Source organism: Lontra canadensis, unplaced genomic scaffold, assembly GCF_010015895.1.
Source record: "Lontra canadensis isolate GAN:19392208 unplaced genomic scaffold, GSC_riverotter_1.0 scaffold34, whole genome shotgun sequence".
NCBI classification, from domain to species: Eukaryota; Metazoa; Chordata; class Mammalia; order Carnivora; family Mustelidae; genus Lontra; species Lontra canadensis.
Window position 1 is genome coordinate 19,830,800 of NW_022631028.1, and position 22,274 is coordinate 19,853,073.

General features: G+C 51.2%; 1 protein-coding gene across 1 annotated transcript in view; it reads right to left on the reverse strand.

The window, feature by feature from the left end:
- Positions 1-2,826: 2,826 nt before the first annotated feature.
- The window catches only part of SSUH2 (ssu-2 homolog), a 23,155-nt gene continuing 3,707 nt past the window's right edge, over positions 2,827-22,274 (reverse strand). Inside the window, exons 2-12 of the mRNA XM_032867463.1 lie at positions 19,185-19,283; positions 18,712-18,793; positions 17,028-17,157; positions 15,800-15,860; positions 14,671-14,795; positions 13,377-13,439; positions 11,739-11,824; positions 10,302-10,394; positions 9,615-9,720; positions 7,559-7,666; positions 2,827-3,283 (exon numbers count right to left, since the gene is read on the reverse strand). Coding sequence (XP_032723354.1) covers positions 3,137-3,283; positions 7,559-7,666; positions 9,615-9,720; positions 10,302-10,394; positions 11,739-11,824; positions 13,377-13,439; positions 14,671-14,795; positions 15,800-15,860; positions 17,028-17,157; positions 18,712-18,793; positions 19,185-19,283 — 1,100 coding nt within the window. The 3' untranslated portion in view covers positions 2,827-3,136. The remainder of the gene's footprint in view (positions 3,284-7,558; positions 7,667-9,614; positions 9,721-10,301; positions 10,395-11,738; positions 11,825-13,376; positions 13,440-14,670; positions 14,796-15,799; positions 15,861-17,027; positions 17,158-18,711; positions 18,794-19,184; positions 19,284-22,274) is intronic.

A 22,274-nucleotide genomic window follows, 5' to 3' on the forward strand; every position in this document is an offset into this window, starting at 1 on the left:
GGTACCGGGAACTCTGCCAGGAGCTGGCAGGGTCCAGCCGCTGCCACCCGAAGGTTGTCCACTGCTGAGCAAGAGAACTCCGCTTGGGCTGTCTGTCCTGACTATGAGGGACACAGTTTTCTCTTCAGTCTCCACATCAAGGGTTGCACGGGACCTAGAAACTGAAGTTGGCCGTGTGTTTAACAAGCTAACCCCGTGAGGAAGGCCAGGTATTGGGAACGCCAGGGACCTGGAGTGAAGGGAGGAAAACCAGGTCAGGGGAGGAAGTCCTTCCTGCCTTCTAAGCAGTGTCTTCCCCATCTGGCAAACACACACACACCTACACATCCACACAAGCCTGTGCACACTATCCCACGCACACCACATGCACACATACACACAATGTACATACACATGCACACAACACAGATACACACTCACACCTACACGTGCACACACATAATACACATCCACACACGCATGTGCACACTCCCCCATGCAGATAATACACACATATACATATGCACACACATGTATACATGCATGCACACGCATGTGCACACAAACAGATGCACACATATACCCTCTCTTACTCCAGGACCGTATGCTTCCCCTGACACCAAGATCAGTCCAAATTCTTACTTTAATAGCCAAACTTCAGAGGAGGAGCAGTCCTATAGCCCCAGCAAAAACAGGGAGAGAGGTGCAGGGCTGAGGCAGGGAAAGAACCTAGCCCCAGTCTCACCTCTTTGGCTTAAGATGTCATTTGGGGCAAAGGATATAGAAAACTCCTGAGCACCATCCCTGAACAAACTCAGCACTTTCTGTCTGTGCCTCTAGAAGACGGGTGCCCAGCTTCCCGGGCCCCTTCTGATAGCTCCAGGCTGAGCCCAGTGAGAGGGGAGGGGTACCATGTGACCTAGGCTGGCCTACTGAGTCATTGCATTTGCTGATCAGGGATTGGTTCAAGAATGGGCATGTGACCCAAATGAGTGACTGAGAACCTTCCCTGGATCTCTGTGGGAGTTTTTTTGGCCAATTAGCTTGCAGCCCCCTCTTTCCAGGGGTCACTGAATTCATATGATGAAATTCCAGGATGCTGGTAGCTGTCTTATTGTCAATGCAGAGGGCAGGAGGGCCAGGGAGTCCATGTTTGAATGAAATCCTTCAAATCCCTGGATCCAGCTGTACCTGAAGCTGATGAACTTTGTTAAGGGATAAGAACTAATCAAGGACCGTTTCTCCTTAAGTCAGTTTGAGTCTCCATCACCTGTAATCACCAGCACTGATTTGGGTCTTAGGTATCTTCATCTTCTAAAGCTACCTGACTCTCACTTTCATTTCCCTCTGCATACATTCTCTCCTACTATCCTATAGTCTTGGGGCAGAGCCTGCCAATCTCCGTGAAACCCTCACAAAGCCCAGCATGGTTCTGATCCCCTGGCAGACTGACCATCAGTGATTAGTGAGGAGCAGGGCTAGTGTTCTTCTTTGGCAGAGCAATAAAGACAAAGCAAATCACTTGGGTCCGATGTTCTTTCAAAATGAAACAGAACTAAGACCAGAGCCACAGGCTGTGGTGGACAGTGTTGGGGTCAGGGCTGTCCTTGTGTTCTACTCTCTATCCCCCAGTGACTTCCACTAGATTTATGGCTACACACTACCAGCCAACTCAGTCCTGGGATGATAGAAAGAGACAGAAATAGAAAATTAAGTCATATCCTGGCTGCAGCGAAGGCCATAAAAATAGGTAACACTACAAAGAAAAACACATAAGAGTTATGCAATGGCTGTAGGATCCAGGATTTATCTGGGATTTCTGCCAAACCTAAGGGACTAAGGGCCCTGGGGCCAGTGACCCCCCTGGTGCTGAATGGGAACAGCGTCCCTTTGGCTTCACTTTATTCCCGCTGGATTTTCTCTCAGGGTTCACACATCAACAGCAAGTACAGGTCAGTGGGCCACAACCTTAACATACTCAAGGCTCCTTTTTTTTATCCCAAAATGACCCAAAATGATTCAATTACACACCACGTTTTTAAAAACAACAAACAAACAAACAAACAAACACAAAAGCAATTTAATGCCCCAGCTGAAAGAGAACGGAGAAATGAAAAGAAAGCAACATTGTACTGCACCTATTTCAAATTGTGAGGGCTGAGGCAGGACCGCGTGAGGGGCTGTAACGAAGTCGGCAGGGAGTTACTAGTTTGGACTTCAGGGAAGAGAGAGGACCGGAGCAATTCCTAACCATACAGGAAAATCAAAGAGCAGAGTTGAGCGGTGAGTTCTGGGTAACGAGCTCTCCATGATTGTCAGGGGCGGATCTGCGAGCTTCATTGCGCAGAGCGCTCACCAGCCAGCTTTCCTGCTCTCCATCCACCAAATGCCAGGAGTGTCCCTTCCAACCACTGCAACAACCCAAGCCCGTGCCTGCCATTGGTACAATGGCCCCGGATGCAGCAGCATCCTGCTGGAGCCCCACTGAAGTGGGCTGTAAGGACACCAGGCTCAGAGGTGCTGGCTTCCCAGACTTAGCTTCAGGTGGAAGAGGAGGAAGGGAGTCCCGTGGTATTCTCTCTCGGTTTCCCCTGCCACCACCGTCCCTGGGGCCAGAGGGACTGGGCAGGCAAGGACAGACCTCATCCTGCCCTCAGCTTCCCGCATGTGCAGAGCGTGCGGCATCAGCTAGGTTCAGCCGGCATGGGAGGCAAAGTCCAAGCCTGGAAGGTTGTCCTCCTGGTTCACATCCCGTTTCACATCTCAATTTCCCCTTGTCTTCCATGCAGTCCCAAGGGAGCTGGACACCTGTCTAAATGCTGCTGCTGTGAGCACGACCCCACCAGCAGTTCGGCCAGACTCCACAGGGGACAGCAGTAACTGAAAGGGATATGCAGAATCCCGGGGTGGGGCGTGGCAGGTGAGGGTGTAACTGCTCATTTGCATATCATGGTCCACAATGTTCTAAAGAAATGTGCCTAGCTGAATTCTTGTAGGTTAAACGCATGATGGATCCCACCAGAGAAGCTCTGGAAAGACCAGGGGTTTGACAGATGATAAGCTGAAATGTCTAGAAGGACACCCCAGGGTTTGTATAGGATTGTCTGATGTAGCCAATGATGAGTAAACTCCTGGCTTTGGAGATGGCTGGGTCCCGTCAGATGATGGTGCAGCCACAGCAGTACCGCTCAGGGTAATCGGCCACATACACTCTGTGGTCCGTGCCGTAGATGTAGTAGACGTAAGTCTGTCCTTGGTACCAATAATGCACTTCTGTGAGGGGGATCAGCTCAATGGTCTGGCGCTGGGGAAACAATTGCCCAAGAAAAAACTTCAGTGCTCTAGTCAAGTCAGTCGCCTGTTCAAGAACCTTCGGTGGCTCCCTACTACCTGTGAAGTTCACACTCTGGAGTTGGCATTTCGGCTCCCGTGTGCCTTTCTAGGTGTATCTCCTACTACACTCCTTCACGCACACTAAGCTCTGCTCCAAATGGACTTTTCAGCCTTAGCCACCATCTGATGCTACGTTTCATGGAGTGGGGGCACAGTCATCCCCACGGGAGTCCCGGGATGTAAGGTAAGCCTCCAGGCAAATAGGACATCTTTCAGGAGCATTACTTTTTGGGGGCGCCTGGGTGGCTCAGTGGGTTAAGCCTCTGCCTTCGGCTCAGGTCATGATCTCAGGGTGTTGGGATCGAGCCCCGCATCAGGCTCTCTGCTCAGTGGGGAGCCTGCTTCCCTTCCTCTCTCTCTCTGCCTGCTGCTCTGCCTACTTGTGATCTCTCTCTGTCAAATAAATAAATAAAATCTTTAAAAAAAAAAGTGTTACTTTTTAGATGGGGAGGAAGGACAGAGAAAGGTGGAAGATAAAGTCATTTTAACCATCTCTACATTAATACAGCCGTGGAGATATTAGGGAGTAGCTTATACAATTTGAATTAAATTTTAAAATAAAACAATGACATCAAAGAAATTCCAAAATCTGGTGGTCCAATTCAGGCTTTTTTTCTCAGGACACTCCCTACCTCACCATGGTCTTGCACTGACCTTCCTCTGAAGGCCTCTCATGCTCTGGCATCTTCTCGGAGCAGTTACTCTTCCAAAACTGTGGGACCCCCAATGGAATGTGGAAGACCACCTTGGGAGGAGAACACTGGCATCCTACTGAAATACCCTCCTTCCTCTGCTTTGGGTGATGCTGTGTTAGGACAACTACGGGCAGCGGACATAGGAAAGCTACTCCTCATCACCAAAGCTAAGCTTCGTCAGGGATATCCCATGGTCCAGGCTCTGCATCAAAACCCCAGAGTTCTTCTACATGAGAGGCTTCTTTGTCCCAGACCCACATCTAGGGGTCCACACACCCAGAGGGAGGTGATGTAGATGGCCCAGGGTTAGACCTTCTTACTTGGGGAAGTTCCACTCCTTGGGGACAGTTCCAAGTCCTGTCACCATAGGTGATGGTCCAGAGGCCACTGGGAAAGGGGAAACAGACCAGGCAGGGGATTTTGAGAAGCAGGCTCCCCACTGGACAGGAGGTTCAGCCGAAGGGCATTGTGACACTGTGGCAGGAAGAGAGGACTCAGAGTCAAGGACTGCCTCTTCCATGAAGTTCCCTGCATGATCTATTGTTTGCTTGTTCTAGGAAATGGGGATAGAAGTTTCTAGGCCACAGAGTTGTTGAGATCACCAAATGAGATCCAGAGACTTTTCATATGCCAGAAAGTGGTGTCTAAGTGGTAATTTTGGAAATCAAAGGCAGAAGACCCCCTTTCTGTTATGGAAGACACAAAATGGGCACCAGGAGAAGGCGGGAGCCCATATTACTGCTCCAAGCACCTGGGCAGTGGGGGTCAGGGTCACTCTCGTTTCTAGACTTTTCTGCCAAGATCAAATGGAAAATGATACTGGTTCCTACCCCTCCTGCCTCCATTTGCTTTGGATTCAAAAGGCCTCCAGATCTGAGGCTACAGACTGATTAGGACATCAGCTGTCATCAGGTGGCTGCCTTGTAATCAGCCACAGATGTGCTGGCACACCTTGGTCATCCCCTAGGACGAGCAGTTTCCATGTCTGAGAGCATTGGAAGGGGGGGAGGGAACACATTGTCATGACAGGTGTGTGCTCAGGCTGCCTCCATGTGCTAAGTTCTCAGTCCTGAACAAATTATCAGCAAGCATGTTTGTCTACAGATGCAGGACCAGAAAGATTCACAAAAGAGCCGTTTTCTCCCACGGCACTCCCTTTTAATAAAATCCATCCACCTGTCCCTGGTTTACCCTTCCCCGATCCAGGACTGGTTCACAGGGGGCTTGTGTTGCCCAGGACAGTCGATCCAGGACTACCATGGACACACTGTGTGGTCTTGGACAGCTCATTTACCCTCTTCAACCTCAGTTGCCCCAGCTGCCAAATCAAGGGCCCAAAAAAGACTCACCATTTGAGTTATTCTGAGTTACCTCAGAATAACTACCAGTGTCTGCAAGCTGCTAAAATCAAGCCCTTATCTTCTTCCCATTCCTGGAATCAATACCTCAAAACTGGGGGCTCTTTGTGTAAACCACACCATTAATACTAATGAGGCAAGAGCAAAGTCCCACAGGGATGATGCTCTGGGGGTTTCCACGGACTCTGTTCTTGTCTCATCCACATTCCTGCACATCTGCTTCTTCACTGCTACTCACAGCCCATTGTTCTTCCGCAGGATCCTGTCCTTGAGACACAGAACCCCCCTCACACACAAGGAACATAACGTGCCTGGGGAATTGTGTCCAATGATTGGATGATACCAAACAACACGAGGCCAGCCCCCTCATCTCCAGGCACACGGTTGCTGTACTCAGAGCTTCCATGGGATGGAGCAGCGATTGGACCTTTGCCACACTGAACCCTTCTGTGACCTCTGCTCCCCACTCCTCTGGCTCTGGATCCCTTCCTTCTTTACAAGTTTCTCCTGGGAGCCCTTTCTTCATAAATGTCCTGCACACAAGCTCTGATCTTGAAGCTGCTTCTGCAGCCGCTAACCTAAGGCCACGTCCAACCCACCTCATTTTAAAGATGAGGACATTGAGGCCCTGAGAAGAGCTTGGCTTGGAGCCATGCGCATGAGTGAACCTGGGACGTGACTGGTCCCTGCGATGTGTCTGGCCCCAGCTCCCCCTCAGTGGACGCCCCCGTAAACCCGCACTGGCTTCCAAGGAGTTGTGTATCTTGAATGCAGTGAGTAGTAACATTTGGCTTGGAGCTAGGAAGTGGCTTCTTCTCCTGGGCTCTTCCACTAAGCAGCTGTGTGGTTTCAGGTAAGTTACTTCCTCTTCCAGCTGTAAACAGCATGGGTTGGGGGCTAAGCAGGGGTAGCTGATGACAGCCCACATGCCAGAGCCAACCCATCAGCCCATTCAGTATTCCCAGTGTTTTTAAATTTTTGTTCTCCGTATCAAAAACTTGGAAGGTGTCATATAATAATCTGGAGTTTCAGAGATCTGAAATCGCTGCCCTGCGCCTACACCAAGATGAGTGGTGGCCCACCCCTTTGGACAGATAAGGCAGCTCTCCCTACCATGGTAGCACCGGCCGTAGCAGGCCTTTAAGGTTGCAATGCCCCAAATCCATGATTTCTGAGGCCCACTGCCGCTCCAAGATGGCTATCATTACTTTTTAGTTAAATGCACCCTTCTCTTTCCTGCAGACAGGGGAGATGTACAGAGAGAGAGAAAGAGAAATACTCGTTGAAAAGGGACCAGAAGGAAAGGCACATTCTGAGCACCAGGTTCCAAGCATTTAAAGCAAATTATTGCATCTCTACCAAACCCTGAGGTGGTGCAAACATCTCTTTTTCACTGGTGAGAAATCGGACTTCAGGAAGGAGGAAGTAGCTAGTCCAGAACCACAGTGAGACACAGAAAACCAGGATAAAAACCCAGCCTACAAGACTCAGGAAGCTCCAGCGCTCTCTGTTCCCTGGCCAATCCCCAGCTCCCCGCCCAGCCCCGTGCTCCCATGACCCCTCAAAGCCGCAACAGGCACCACCGCCATCTAGTGGCCATCCCAACACAGTACCAAAGCAACCTTTAGGCCTGAAACCATTCCCCCGACAAGAGAAGGGGCTCTGAGGGGCCGGACCCCCGGTGCCAGACTTGCCCAGGACTCCGAGTCTTGAACTTGTCCTCTCCCTCTCTGAAAATTCTAACCCATGGGGTTAGAGTCAAAATCATGCTGAGCTACAGTCCTGCTTGAAATCCTACAGTAGCTTCCCCGTTGCTCTCAGGATAAGAATCCTAATCTCTACGCCCAGGGGTCCGCCCAGGGGTCCCACCTGCCCGCGGCCCACACTGCTCTGCTCTCTGCCCTCCGGCCACATGGCCTCTGGTCTGTCTCTAGTACTCCCCCAGGCCCCCTTCCGAAACCGAAACCGGAACTCCTTTCCTCCACCCTTACCCTAGCTGGCGCCTTTGCTCTCTTCTCAGAAAAGGGACCCCTGCCGAAGGAACAGCGCATTCCTTCATGTGACCAGAGAGTCGGCACCCTCAGAGCCCCAGCCCGGCCCCCAGAGCCTCCCGACAGTCCCCACCTCACTCACCTGCTGAAGGACTCGGGCGTGGGATGCCAGGGCTGCGCTGTGCTCCGCGATTCCCCTCTGCGAGGCCAGAGAGATCTCCCGCAGCGGGAAATCCACAATGGGGTACACCTGCAGGAGAGATGCAGCCCACCTCGCTGGCCTGCCCCAGGGTGTCCGCACCTGAGCCTTGCGCTTTGATTCACAGGGGCTGGAAAACGAGCCCAGACAGGGTGGGGGGAGGGCCCGAGGCCACCCGGTGAGTGGGTGGGGATTGTCTAACTTCCAGGGAGCTTTGATTACCACCCTGCCAGCCTCAGGAATTCCAGCCAAGAAAGGGGGCTGTGGACAGAGCACTCCTTCACCTGCAGCCCACTCTCTCACCCAGCACCTCTCTGCCACTGTCCCACTGGGGCGGGGGATGGGGCTTCCTGGGGACATGGCTGAACTGAGCCTTTAGGAAGCCAGACTGACTGGGGCAAAGAAAGGAGGCTGAAGATGATTATTCCGCCATTAAAAGGCAGGAAACCCTGCCAGTAGCAACAACAGTGATGGACACTGAGGCCCTTATGCTAAAGCAGATAAATCAGAGGAAAACAAATACTGTATGATCTCACTTACATGTGGAATCTAAAAAACAAACTCATAGATTCAGAAACAGATTGGTGGTTGTGGGGTGTGAAATGGGAGAAGATGGTAAAAAGGTACAAACAGAGTTATAAAATAAGTCCTAGAGATGGGACTGATGTACAACGTGGTGACTGTAATTAATATTGTGTTGTATGTGTGAAATTTGCTAAGAGTCTAGATCCTCAAAGTTCTCATCATGAAAAAATTTGTGTATGGTGAGGGTTGTTAACTAGACATTGTGGTGATCATTTCACAACACATACAAATATTGAATCACTGTGTGGTACACCTGAAACTAATACAAGGTATGTTAATTATGCCTCAATTTTTTTTAAGATTTATTTATTTGTCAGAGAGAGAGAGCACAAGCAGGCAGAGTGGCAGGCAGAGGCAGAGAGAGAAGCAGGCTCCCCACTGAGCAAGGAGCCCGATGTGGGACTCGAACCCAGAACCCTGGGATCATGACCTGAGCGGAAGGCAGCTGTTTAACCAACTGAGCCACCCAGGTATCCCATATGCCTCAATTTTTAAAATACAAACTATAAAGTTAAAGAAGCCAATGTGAAAAGGCTACTTATGGTTAAAAGAAAGGAAAAGAAGAAAGAAAAAGGTAGCTGAGCACCTGACCCTCTTAAAGAAAACATACCCTCTCAGACGTCCCATAAAGACTTAAGTTCCCTGCCAAGGCCTACAGCAGAGGTTGGCAAATCTATAAAGGGCCACTTAGTAACTATTCTAGGCTTTGTAGGTCATAGGGTCTCTGCCTCAACTATTTGACTCTGCCCTTGCATCAAGAAAGCAGCCACAGATAATATGTAAACAAACAGGTATGGCTGTGTTTCAATAAAACTTTATTTATAAAAGCAGGCCAAGGGCCAGTGTTTGCCAACACCTGCCCTACAGGACCCTCCATGATCTGACCGCTGGCACCTCTCGGGTCTTAGGTCCTTGCTCTGTGCAACTCACATACCTCCTGTCCCACCCTCTGCTGTTCCTCAAGGCCTCTCTCTGCTGGACACCTTGGCTCCAGAAATTCACAGGGTCCACACCCCAAGGGCACTGTCCTGGTCTTTGCCCCGTGTCACTTCCCAGCCACCAGCCGAAACCACACCCATTCCTGTCTCTTTCCCCTGCTTGCATGTTTTCAGTGACTCTCCCCACCGTCTAACATTGGAGTGAAACATTATTACCTTTTCCCTCACCAGACTATGAGATCCACTGGGGCAAGCGTTTGGTTTTACAGTATCCCCATGGCCTGCAATAGTGCCTAGTATGGGAAGAGAGTCTCAAGGTTTGTGTGAAAGTGTTGGGGGAGGAAGGGAGCAGCCCTGTTCCAGCCCAGCCTGCCTCTCCAGGAGAATGCAGCCCTCCCCCTGGGGGGGCGGGGGGGAATGTGTAGGTGGGAGGGGAACCCAGCTTCCCTTGTGATGGTCTTTGAAGCCCTCCTTACCATGGTGTTTTCATCCTTAAAGAGGCTTTCTCCTTTGGCTTTAGCAAGGAGTTCCCCAGGGCAATTCAGGCAGTGCTCAGACACAAACTCAAACAGGCTGTTTTTCCTGGAAGGGGAAAGGATGAGGAATGGAGTACACAGTATGGGGGTAAGAGCATGGGTTCGGAATCAGGCAGACCTGGGCTGGAGGGTTGCATTACTACTGCTGGGGCCTCGGGCAAGCTCATGAGCATCGCCACCTGTACCATGGGAAAACGGGTAAAGTACTGACAGCTCTGTTCTATTAGCTCATTTTGAACTCACCTGTGAGCACTTCACACCGTGCCCCGCAGAAGAAACCCGGAATGCATGGGAGCCTTTCCTGACATGGGGATTTAAGATCCAGGGACTCTTCCCAGAAGGGAAGGCCCAGGCATTGAGTGGCTGCCTGCACTAGAAGGCAGCAATGGCAGAATTTGAACTCAGGTCTGTCTGTTGTAAAGCCTGCCAGCATCCAGCCCGTCCCCCCATCCCCCAGCCTCTCCCAGGACCTCTCCCCTTCCTGAGGTGCCTAAAGCCCTTTTCTTCCTGCACAGGTCCCTGCACTGTGAAAGCCCCAGCCAAGTGGAGTTTCTCCGCAGAAAGTAGTCCTGGCCAAGTCCCCCAGTCACCCTCACTGGGCCACAGTATAGAGACACGGCCACATACCACACGATGACCAGCTGGATAAAGTGCAACAGCTTCTTCTCCCCTTTGCACGTGGCACAGGTCTTGCTGCCCCTCCCTGAGCACGTGCTGCACCTGAGAGGGACATGAGGTCAGCACCACTCGGGTAGTCAGGGGCTTGGCAGTTTCTACAAGGCTCAGGCCAAATCCTTCCTCATAGAGGTGGACTAAAGTGAGACTCAATTGGTTCCCCCTGCCCACCATCTAGACCTCCTCCTTCTGGTGGCAATACCCCAGTTTCCCTTTGGCGACCACTCTTTTCCCACCCTGACCACAGGAACTGTGGGCTTGCCCCCACCCCTTCTATGACCAGCTTGGGACCTGGGCTTCACCCATCAGCTTATTCCATCTGTCTGGCCACAGTGGCTGACACAAAGAAGAACACATGACCCTTGGGAATGCAGTGAGATCTGCCCTCGAACTTTTTTGTGAAACTATCAGGAAAGGGATATCCTTTTTGACTGAGGTTACTAAGCTTGGAGCTGTTGGCTGTCCCCTCTGTCACCACAAGAGACAGCTTGCCTGAGAATGAAGACAACACAAAGGAAAGCAGGGTAAGGGTGGAGACCGAGTCCTGGTGACATTGTTTAAGCATCTGGATCCAGCTGAACCTGAAGCCATCCCAGAAATATAATACCAGAATTTTCTGTTACAAGGGTGGAATTTTTTTTGTTAAGCTCATTTGAAATAGGATTCTTTCATTTGTGAACAAAAGACACCTAAGCTTCTTTCCAAATCAAAGACCTTCTTTAACCAACCACAGGTGGCAGGTCTGCCAAAGCTTTGCTAGCTGCCTTCTTAGAAGGATGGCCTGGGCCTCAATGAACCAAAAAGTATCATAAGCCAACACAACTTTGTGTAGTCTCACTCTCTGGTTTCCTGTTTCCCTTTCAAGATTTATAAATACACTATGGACATGATTTACAAAATGCAATGAGCCACTATTTACAAAGCCCCATGAACAGAGATGGAACTTTGTTTAGTCAATCAACAAACTGTCCTTGACTCCTCCATGCAGGCCCTGCAGTGAGTTATAAATAAGGGTTTGCCTAGGTCCTGATCCTCAAAGAGTTACAGATCTCACCTTCAGGTGGTTTTCTGTGTTCATGTCCCCAGCATATAAGCAGGAAGACATCTCCCCTCCTTAAAGCACCCCCTTCCCTTCTCCACAGTGACTCTTTCCTTATGTCTGACCCATAGATTGCCAGTTGAGTTCCAGTCTCATCTCAAAATAGCAAGCCTGCAGGAAAGCTCACCCACTCTACAAATATTTCCTGAGCACCTGCTAGGCACAGCACTCTGGGGCACAAGAGTGACACAACAGGGCACCCGATGCCCTCCAGAAGGGCAGACACTGAAAAGCAAGGAAGCTGGTAAGTGAGAGTCCTTCACCTCAGGGCTGGGGAGACCCACTCGTACCTCCGCCTGCCAGACCCCGAGCACATCGGACACCTGCGGGACTGCTTGGCTTTGCGCTTGGCTCCACTGCAGGACAGGCATCTCACCTGTGGACACACCACAGCCTCATAGGCCCCCGCTGGCCTCTCAGAGAAGATGAGCAAAGGACACCCTGAGACCTGCTTCAGATCCCAACCTGGTGACCTCCAACAAGCCACTTCCTCTCCCTGGGCCTCAGCTCATTCATTTGGAAGACAGGAGGGGTGACCCTTGTGTATCTTTGCGCCCCTCCAGCTGCAGCCTTCAGAGACATGACATGCTCACATCTGTGTTTCTCCTGGGACACCATCTTCACCTGCTCCTCTTGGAGCCCCACAACCCCTAAGACCGAGTCCTGACCAAATGGCCACGGCCAGAGGGACTGGGAAGAGAGGGGCAGGCTGGCTGAGGTAGGGATGAGGAGCTTGGTCTTGGAAAGTCTCCCAGGCTATACTCCCACAGTTGGCTCAGAGTGGACTCTGGAGACCTTCCAGGAAAAGCCTGGGGGAGGAGGGAGGGGAGGAAGGAGAGCAGGGGTGGAGAGAGGAAGAAAAAGACCACAGGTAGGGGTCCAGGAAGACCAGGAGAAAGCATATGGTAGGAGTGAGGGCACAGGAGACAGAAGGCTGGGGAGCCACCAGTGGGCCCCACCAGTGACACATGAGTAGGCGGAGGAATGCACACAGCGGGCGGAAGGTGGGCATCCAAAGTGTGGAAGGGCAGGTGGGCAGAGAGAATGTGGACGAAGGTGTGGCTTAGCATGGCAAGGGGTCAATATGTGTCTAACAGATCGGAGTGAAGGGGGAGAGCTGAGAACATGTGAAGAGTGTGGGCTTCCTGCTGGGAGGGTCAGCAGGCCTGGAGGGTTCCGAAGAGAGTGCTTCACCGGAGAACGGGAGAACCTCAGAATGTGCCCTTATTTGGAAATAGTCTTGGCAGGTGTCATTAGTTAAGACAAAATCATGTTGGACTAGGGTGGGCCCCCACAAGGAGGCCTGAGGGGACGTGGGACAAGAAGCTGGCAGGGTGGCTCAGGGCCTCCAGAAAGAACCAGCCCTGCTCACACCTTGATTTTGGACTTCCAGCCTCCGGAAACGTGAGAGAATAAATACCGCTTGTTTTAAGCCCCCCAGTTTGTGGTAATTTATTATAGCAGTCCTAAGGCACTGACCCAAGACCCCTGTCTATTCTGTCTCTCGGAGCCCCCTGAACTTCACCTTCTTAGACTCATCACTGCATACTACATGTGCTGGTCACCTGTCAGTCTTCCCCAAGGACAGAGGATCCCTGGTGGAGAGGCCCCAGGTCTGAGTCTTCTTACAGAGGCCCAGCACTGAGCGGGGACTCGGTCTCAACAAATGTTTAGAGACAGATGAGAAAAAGAAGAATTAAAATCATGAACCATAAACCATCACAGGGAACAAAAGCCAGTAACAAACACCCAATCCAACTTTCCCATTTTACAGGTAAGCAAATGGAGGCCAGAAAGGGAGGATGACTTGCCTCAGGTCACACTGTTAGTGGAGGAGCCCCAGGCCTCCCCAACCCAGCCCTCCGTCCCCGAGGGGACCCTCTTCCCACACAATCATTAATACCAGCAGCCACCCAGGCGGGACTCACCATGCCTGCCCCGTGGCAGCAGCTGCACTTGTAACGCCCATGCCCATGGCATTTGTGGCATTCCTGAAAGTGAAATGCTCTCCTTGGCTCCAGTTTCCCAAACAACAACGTCTCCTGATTTCACCAGTCCCACACCCACCCCATGGCATCACCAGGCCCAGCGTGGGAAGACGGCCATTCTCATTTGCCTAGGATTCCAAAGGGCCTTGAATGCCAAGCCAAGGAGATCATGTTGCCATCTCCTCGGGGCCACAGCCCAGTCAGTTCTCCAAGCTCCATGTCCTAACTCATGATCCCAGGCTAAACCACAAAGGCCGGTGTCCTTGGCCCATTGGGTAGCTAAGAGGTCTTTAAGAATAGATACCCCCCACCCCAAAAAATGCACAGCAGTTCTGTGGAAGGCAACAAGCTAGCTATTGGAATCTAATCCCTGAATCATTCTTTTTTTTTTAAGATTTTATTTATTTTTTTGTCAGAGAGAGAGAGAGAGAGAGAGCGTGAGAGTGAGCACAGGCAGATAGAGTGGCAGGCAGAGGCAGAGCGAGAAGCAGGCTCCCTGCTGAGCAAGGAGCCCGATGTGGGACTCGATTCCAGGACTCTGGGATCATGACCTGAGCCGAAGGCAGCCGCTTAACCAACTGAGCCACCCAGGCGTCCCTCCCTGAATCATTCTTGAGGAAAGAACGGAACCCTCTCTGAACCTCACAAAGTTCTCACTGTATGAGGCTACGAAAACTCAGAGGGGAAAGTTACATGCTTGAATCAAGTTCTAAAGTGGCAATGAGAACATGATAGGAGATTTCTCTTCTGTGCTTCTGTAATCCATTAGGTTATCCTCACTTCGAGTCGTGATTATACTTCTATAAAACGGGACAGAAATCAAATTCTGTCCCTTACTGACTTTGCTGAAAATCCAAATAATGCTTGAGCTTTATTTTATATCTGTTTCATTCAGCACTTCTGCTGTTTACTGTCAGGCAAAGATAAAAAACAAAAAATAAATTTAAAATACTCCGACGGTCTAGGAATGTGAACACTCACTGGTTAAAGCTGGTGACGGTTTTGTAATCAGAATCATCCTTTCGCTTGTGACTACTCCTTAACAAGCATGGATTTTGTATGGGTCTGTAGTCCACGCTCTGGGTTTCCTTAGAATTTGCCTTACTGATAGCCAAGTAATGAACCACCGGCCTGCATTCTGGGTTCCTCTCTAAAGAGTTAAAGTTTGAGGAAATATACATTGTCTAGGAAACCAGCTCAGAGAGAAGGGCAAAGATGCCAACAATCACGTTACCTTGACCAGTGACGAGTGTGGGACTTGAAACTTCCTCGTGTCTTCCTGAAACATCGGGGGCACCTGGACTTTGATGTCCCAAAGCCTGGGGGAGGTCCCTCTTTGCGGCCCATCCACTGACTGGTCTGACACAAAAAGAGATCATTGTAAGGCCGGTGAACAGCTAGCTACAAGGACAAGCTTTCATTCGTTTACCAAATAAGTATGGAGCCTGCATTGATGCCAGGCATTAGGCAAGAGTCTGGGCTATGGGACAGATAGAGAAGGAGCCCCTCGGAGTCCACGCTTAAGCACCCAAGTGCTGGAGTTGAACAGACCTACCTTACCTCTCTGACTGTCAACTCTCTCATCTCCAAAATGAGGGAAATATAGGGCACCCACCAGATAGGGTGGTAGTGAAAATTAAATAGATGGCATAAAAATGCTTAGCATCAGACTGGCCCATGCAAGGGATCAGTAACAAGAACTACCATCACTATCGTGACCATCCCCACCTCCTTCTTCCTCCTCCCCATGCCTCCATTCAAGCAGATAGGGCACAGTGATGACCACCATACGATGTCACAAGCTATGTGAAGTGCTTTGGACCAGAGCTGCATAAACTCAGAAGACTGACTCCTTCTACTGGAGAAGTGGTCAGCAGGTGAAGAAATCCTGAAAGGCTTCATGAAAGAGGTGACACGGGAGATGAGTCTTGAAGGATGAACCGGAGTGGTCAGCAGAGAAGCAAGGGCATGGGGCTTCCCAGAGAGAATGCTCAGCCTCCAAGAGGGGTTCAGCAGCAGGCAGGATGGCACAGTGAATGGGGTCCTAGGGACTCTGGGAGGCACTGGGGGTGGCCTTGAAGGCTGGCAGATGTCCAAGCACACATGCTGCCTTTGTCTGCGACCAAAGGCAAACCCTGGACTTCTTTAGGTCCTTCTGCAAACCACTTCCCAGACAGGAAGGATTTGCTGAGATTAGCACTGGAAAGCCCGAGATGAAAGCCCACCCTCTCGTGTTACAGGAGATGGGAAACCAAGGCTGCAAGCCAAAGGGTGTCTTATTCAGGGTTAGTGGCTAAGATATGTCCTGATATTTTCCACCAGCACCTGTCAGATTTGCTCCCAATTAAACTGATTTCACTTACTAGTAAAGGGTTGAAATGTCCATTCACTTATTCTGGATTCGGTGAAAGTCTCTAGTCGATACTACAAAGGAAAAAAAAAATAGCATGTTCACACTCATGCCCTCTGGGAAGAGAGCATTCTACAAAATGAGGAAGCTTCCCACCTGCGGAGCCTCAGAGGGGAAGTCAAAAGACCCCACTCCCAGCACCATAGGCTGCTGAGGACAAGCTGGCAAGAATGATTTCTGCTCTAGATACCCCCAGACACCTGCAGGGAGATCAGTCAGCCCCAGGAAGTCTCTCCTGACTGGATCACAACTGCCGCAGTGTCAGCCTCTGATTTCCTTATACCCAGAATGTTCTACAAGGCCCCCTGTGGGGCAGCCATTGCCCTTTGATAGATGAAGGCCAATGGAGTCAGCTTCTCCAAACGTCTTCTTAGGAGGAATTTTTCTGCCTGATGTCAAGAGCCTCCTTCTTGATCTCATTCACAAAAATCACAAAACAAGAACGGGTCTTGGACATAAGCTGGCTCCTCCTTTGACACTGGAGGAAACAGAGGCTCAGAGAGGCCGGTTGACTTGCCCAAGGACACAGAGCTCACTGGAGCCTCTTCCCCCAGCCTCTTATTCTAACCATTCCCTGTGAGGCTTGTGTGTTTTCTGTGTGATTGTACACCCACCAGAGGATGGTAGTGCCGGTAGGAAGTGTGAACTTAAAATCTGTCCCATGGCCTTGTCTATCCAGAGTTTCAGGCCCAAGGGTAATGAAGAAATGATTCCTCGGCACAGATGGGACTTGGGGGATCAAGGAGACTAGGTGGAGGCTTCTCAGCCCACCCCTCCTGGTTAGTCACGTGTTTAGGGAATTGCACTTTGGAGCCAGCAAACCTGAGTTAGAGTCCTAGCTCTGTCACTTCTAGCTATATGTTTGGGGCAAGTAACCCTTCAACTCTCTAAACTTCCAGTTCCTCCCCGTGAACAGGTGACCATCCTATCTACTGTGTAGGGTAGCTGCTGAGGACCTCCTCAGATGATTATGTGATATACCTCCCACAGCGCCAGCACATTCGAGCTTTTCAGTGGACCACAGACCGGAGAAGCAGCAAAAAGGGCTTTAGGGTCAGCCCTCTTCATAAGCACACCCCACCAAGACTCCTTTCTCCATTTGACATCACACAAGCCACTGCCCACCCTGGACCTAACCTCTGAGACACCCCTGGGTGCCCACCAGGCCCAGGCCCCGTTACCCTGCAAAGAGTCTGCTGCTTGAGCTCCTGGATGATGAGGTCACCAGCGGCCGCGCTGCCATAGCAGCATTTGGAGCTCACAAAGCTGAGAAGGGCTTCCCGAGCCACTTGCTCTGTCACCATAGGGATTCTGCTGGGGACAGAGCACAAAAGCGGGTCTCTGGAAAGGGCCTCCAACTCCTCCAGGTTGGCCAGCCCCCCTTGATGCAGATGGAAACTGAAGCTGGGAGCATGGGAAGGGCCTGGCTGTGACCCACCAGAGCAGTCAAGGACTCGGGGCTCCATCTGAAGAGGGCGTCTCTGGCGCAGGGAGCTGTGTGAACAGACACCCCCAGCGGGGACACAGTTCTTTCTAGAGGACAGCAAAACTGCTTTAGCTGAAGTTCACGGCTCACAGAAGGGCTGAGAGAACCTCAGAACTCAAACACACACACACACACACACACACACACACACACACAAATTTAAAGATGGAATATACATTTTACATTTACATTTACATCTAAAATTGCCATTTTACAGATGAGGAAAACTGAGGTATGCAGAAGATGTCCCACAACTAGAAGGAGGCAAAGTTAGGCTAGACCACATGCCTGTCCTTGGAGACCTTGACCTCAGCCAGAGGAGCTGTGAGCAGTGTTCATAGGAAGATCCCAGCCAGGAGCTACCTGACGGTGGTCCCACAGTGACCACCATGAGCCTGCTGGGCTGCAGCGGCAGTGGGTGTGAAGGGACACAGCCAGTGGCCCCTTCCTTGACCTTCTCTCTGGATGCCTCCCCTCCTCCTAGAACACCCTTCCCTGAGGCCCAGCTGCCGTGTCCCCTCCTAGCGAAGTCCTCTCCTGCCAACACTTCCAAAAAGCAGGAGTCCTCTCCTCCTTCTTCCTCCCTCCCATCTTCATTTACTTTTCCACACTAGCCCTACTCCAAACAGTAAGACCCTCTCATGCAAAGGGATGTCACCAGCACCCCTGGTCTGGTGGACCGGAGGGACCTGTGTGCATGCAGGAGGTGTCAGGCCCAGAATGGCCAAGGGGGCTCCACGGAGGAAGTGGGGTCTTCCCTGGGCACAGGAGGTGGACAACCAGGTAGGAGAAGGGGAGGTGCTCCAGGCAGCAGTGGGGCCAGGAGCGTCCGGAAGACTCCCTGGAGGCAGGACACAGCCACCCAGCCAAGACGCAGGACCCAGAAAGGAGGGCTCCACTTTCTCTCTGTACAAAGCAGGCTGGAAAGCCGGAGTTCTGTCCAGAGTCCAGGGTCTCTTCTTCTGTAAGGGACTAGAGAGTAAATATTTCCGGTTTCCTGGGCCATATAGTCTCTGCCTCAGTCACTCCCTTCTGCTGGTGTAGCACAAAAACTGCCCCAGAGAGTAAGCAAACAAATGAACGTGGCTCTGTTCTGATAAAACTTGATTTACAAAAATAGGCAGTGGGTTGGATGAGACCCAGGAGCTACAGTTTACAACCCCTGGTCCACACTCTGGTTCTCAGCCCCAGCTTGATAGCCAAACAGCCTGGGGAGCTTGGTAAAATGCACATTCCCGGCCTCCGTCCCTGGAGAATCTGATCCAGCAGATCTGGGATCCAGAAGCACCAGTAAGGTTGAGATCCGTGGACCCAAAAATCCCCAAGGAGGGCTCTTGGGGGCCAAGGGTAACATTCTATGCGATGGTACCCCCGCTCACCTGTGTTCCATGAATGAGGACCAGCACCTTTGTTCCAAGGGCCTCCCGGGAGCCTCCAGAGGTGGGAAGAATATCTGCCGTCCTGGGGGAGAGGGGAGGGGTCAGGGACTCAGCCTAGCTCAAAGGCACAGGTGTAAGTGGGGTGAAAGTAGGAAAGACAGAAAGTGGCTGAATGTGAGGCTGAATGAGACAAAGGAAAAGAAGCCCACGCGCTAATGCATCTAATGCAAGAAGAATGGTTCTCAAAGCAGCATTATTCCAGTCTTAAAAGCACATGGAAATGGTCACAGAATGTTTGTGGACACAGGGCTGGTGCCCCCGTTCTCCCATTCCCTCCCGATGGGAACAAGAGGCTTCCCAGGACCCCCACGGGAGATGTGAGCTATCCCAGGACTGGGCTGGTCCAGAGATGTCTCCCCAGCCAGCATGAGCCCCAGGAAGGGGCTGCAGGAACCAAGACCTCACAAACTTACCATCTCCTTCAAGAAGCCAGTCATAGCTGGGCAATCTCTCCAGGAGCTCAGCAGGGGATGCCAGCGGACTCTCGGCCTCAAAGCTGAGTTCCACCACACCTGTGGAAGGAAGGAAGTCCTGAGCCTCCGGGAGGGAGGTCGGGGGGCAGCAGTGGTGACGTCACCAGAAGCTGCCGAGTAAGAGTGGGTACATTACTGGAAGGGCTCACAGTTCCACCAAGCCAGTCTCCCTCGGGCACCCGTGGGACACAGAACACATCTGCAGGGCAGGCAGGGATGGGGTGAAGGGACAGTGTTTCATATGCCACAGAAGTGGCACAAATAATCCTGATGAGAAAAACCTTCAGAAGTCAGCTCCTGCTCGCTGGGTCCCTACTCTGGGCTGGCAACCGAGACAGGTGCTCTAGAAATGGGATCGTATGCCATGACCCCAGGGGACAGATGCTGAATTAGCAGTGCTCTCACTTCTTGGATGTATCTGCATCTCCTCACCTTGGCCCTGGCGCTTGAAAATGCTCCAAGCAAGGGAACACGGTGGAAGGAAGCAATGAGGAGGCCACAGCTTCTACTTCTTGCCTCTGGGAGCACGCCCGTTTGAGCCCTGAGCTGCCGTGTAAGACATCAGGCTGCCTTAGTGGGGAGACCACATGGAGAGAAGCCCAGCAGAGCCCAGGCTTCCAGCCACTCCACCATCCTGCCGAAACATGGGATGCACACAAGCAAAGCCATTGAGGCCCCACCAAGCCAGGCTAGCTGCCTGCTGAGTACCCCGGAGTGACCCTGTCATGGGCTGCATGTCTGTGACCCCCCATATTCATATGTTGAAGTCCTGACCTCCTCAGGGAATGGGATTACAAGCTGAAGCCTTTGGGGGGCAATTAGGTTTCGATGAGGTCATGAGGACAGAGCCCCGTGGTGGGATTAGTGCCCTGGCAGGAAAAGAAAGAGACTAGGGCTCTTTCTTTCTCTGCCCTGTGAGTATACAGTGAGAAGGCAGCTGGCTGCAAGCCAGAAGCAGGCTCACACCAGCCCCAGGTCTACCAGTGCCTTGATCTTGGGATTCCCAGCTTCCAGCACCGTGAGAAATAAATGTTTGCTTTTAAGCCAGGCAGCCTATGGTGTTTTGTCACAGCAACTCACACTGACGAAGACAGACCCTAATGGATTATACAAGGGGCAGAAGAATCACCCAGCTGAGTCCTACCCAAATTACTGACCCACAAAACCATGAACTATAATAAAATGGGGGCTGTCTTAAGGCACTGAGATGCTGAGTGTTTCTTTATGCGGCTTCCCCTAACAGGCAGTCTTTGCTCTGGGACTCCCCACAAACCTGAGCAAGACTTTCTTGGAGTCACACTGAAGTCTGAGGCTCCTTGTTTCCCGCCAGTGTGGTCCTGCAGGTGGTCCCTGACCACACCTGCTCCCACTCCTCTTTTCCTTCCCATGTGTTTCCAAGGGACCTCTGACACATTGAATGCCCTCTGGGTGTCTACATCTCAGATGGCCCAAAGTGACATTTGTCACCCCATTCTCCTAATGGGGGAATGGGGTTCAGAAAGGCTGGGGCTCACCCAAGATCATAAGGCCTGTAAGTGATGGAGGTGGCTTCAAACCAAGGCTCATGGTTCTCCAAAGACCATGTTCTTCCCAAGTACTTCCCATGACGCAGCCCCAGCAGAAGAACCCTCACTATTTACCTGCTGTTAAAACCTCATCTTCTACACCTGAAACTAAGAGAACACTGCATGTTAATTATACTTCACTTTTTAAATTTAAATTTAAGTTTAAAAAAGCCCTCAAGTTGATCTTCCAGGCTATGACAGAGATACCCATAGCCCTGAGACTCCAAGGAGGAAAGCATAAGATAAGAATTGACTCCTAAGGGTGCCTGGGTGGCTCAGTGGGTTAAGCCTCTGCCTTCAGCTCGGGTCATGATCTCAGAGTCCTGGGATCGAGCCCTGCATCAGGCTCTCTGCTCAGCAGGGAGAATGCTCCCCGCCCCCCAACTTGCCTCTCTGCCTACTTGTGATTTCTCTCTCTGTCAAATAAACAAATAAAAATCTTAAAAAAAAAAAAGAATTGTCTCCTAGAAACCCTTGACAACTCATAAAGCATCTCCCCACCCCTGCTGCTACACCCCACCCTCCCACCTGGAGATACAGAAGGCAGGACTTTTAAGTCCTCCTGACGTGAGGAGTGTAAGACTCAGGTTACTCCAGTAGTCCTAGGGTGCACAGCAGTGAAGTCAGAGCAGGCTAGAGGCTCCCCGTTTCAGTTCCATCCCACTGGGCCACCCCTCAAACCCATTCCCTGTAGCTCCCATGTTGAGGGACAAGAATCCCTCAGCACTATCTTTCCAGTGGCCAATCTGATCATGGGAAGTTGACTTTAAAGGGTAAGATGATAAACGGTTGGAGGAAAGTAATTCTATCGGCGTGAAGTCACTGAACACACTCTGGTCAACAGCTGATCCATCTCACCCCCTAGATCCCTCCTTTTTTTTTTTTTTTAATTTTCCCCAGCTCTTTAAAGCCTAGAGCTCTTTCCCTCTACAAAAATAAAATCAATATGCCCTGTCCTTTCAAGGTTAATAAGAACAGAGGCCGGAAGAAGCAGCAGATCTTGTTCTAAGTTGGAGCAGCTGAGGCTATCGGGAAGTGGGATGGCAGGTGGTGAGGAATGCTGAAACCCTCGGCCAAGCACAGTGGAGGGAGGAGGGGGGTGTCATTTAGACAACTGAACCATCTCATTTTTCTACTCCCCCCGAATTAGAAATGTCTGAGTCCTCTGACAATAAGGAATGCATACGCCTCTCTTCGGTTTCTCCTGGCAGGAAATTTACAAAGGAAGCTGAAATAGAAGAATGTGTGCAGATGTAGAGGGCTCTTCTTAGCAGGAAAGCTTATCTTTGTCAACAAATGATTCTGTGCAGAAACAGGTGAGAGACCTGGGGTGGAGATGGGTGTGATGCAAAGGGACGTTAGCCCAAAGCTTCACATCAGTGCCTGCCGATGTGTACTGAAATCCGTGAGGTGGTAACTCATCGGGAATTATCATTCATACCTTGGTTCTGAACACTGTTTGCTC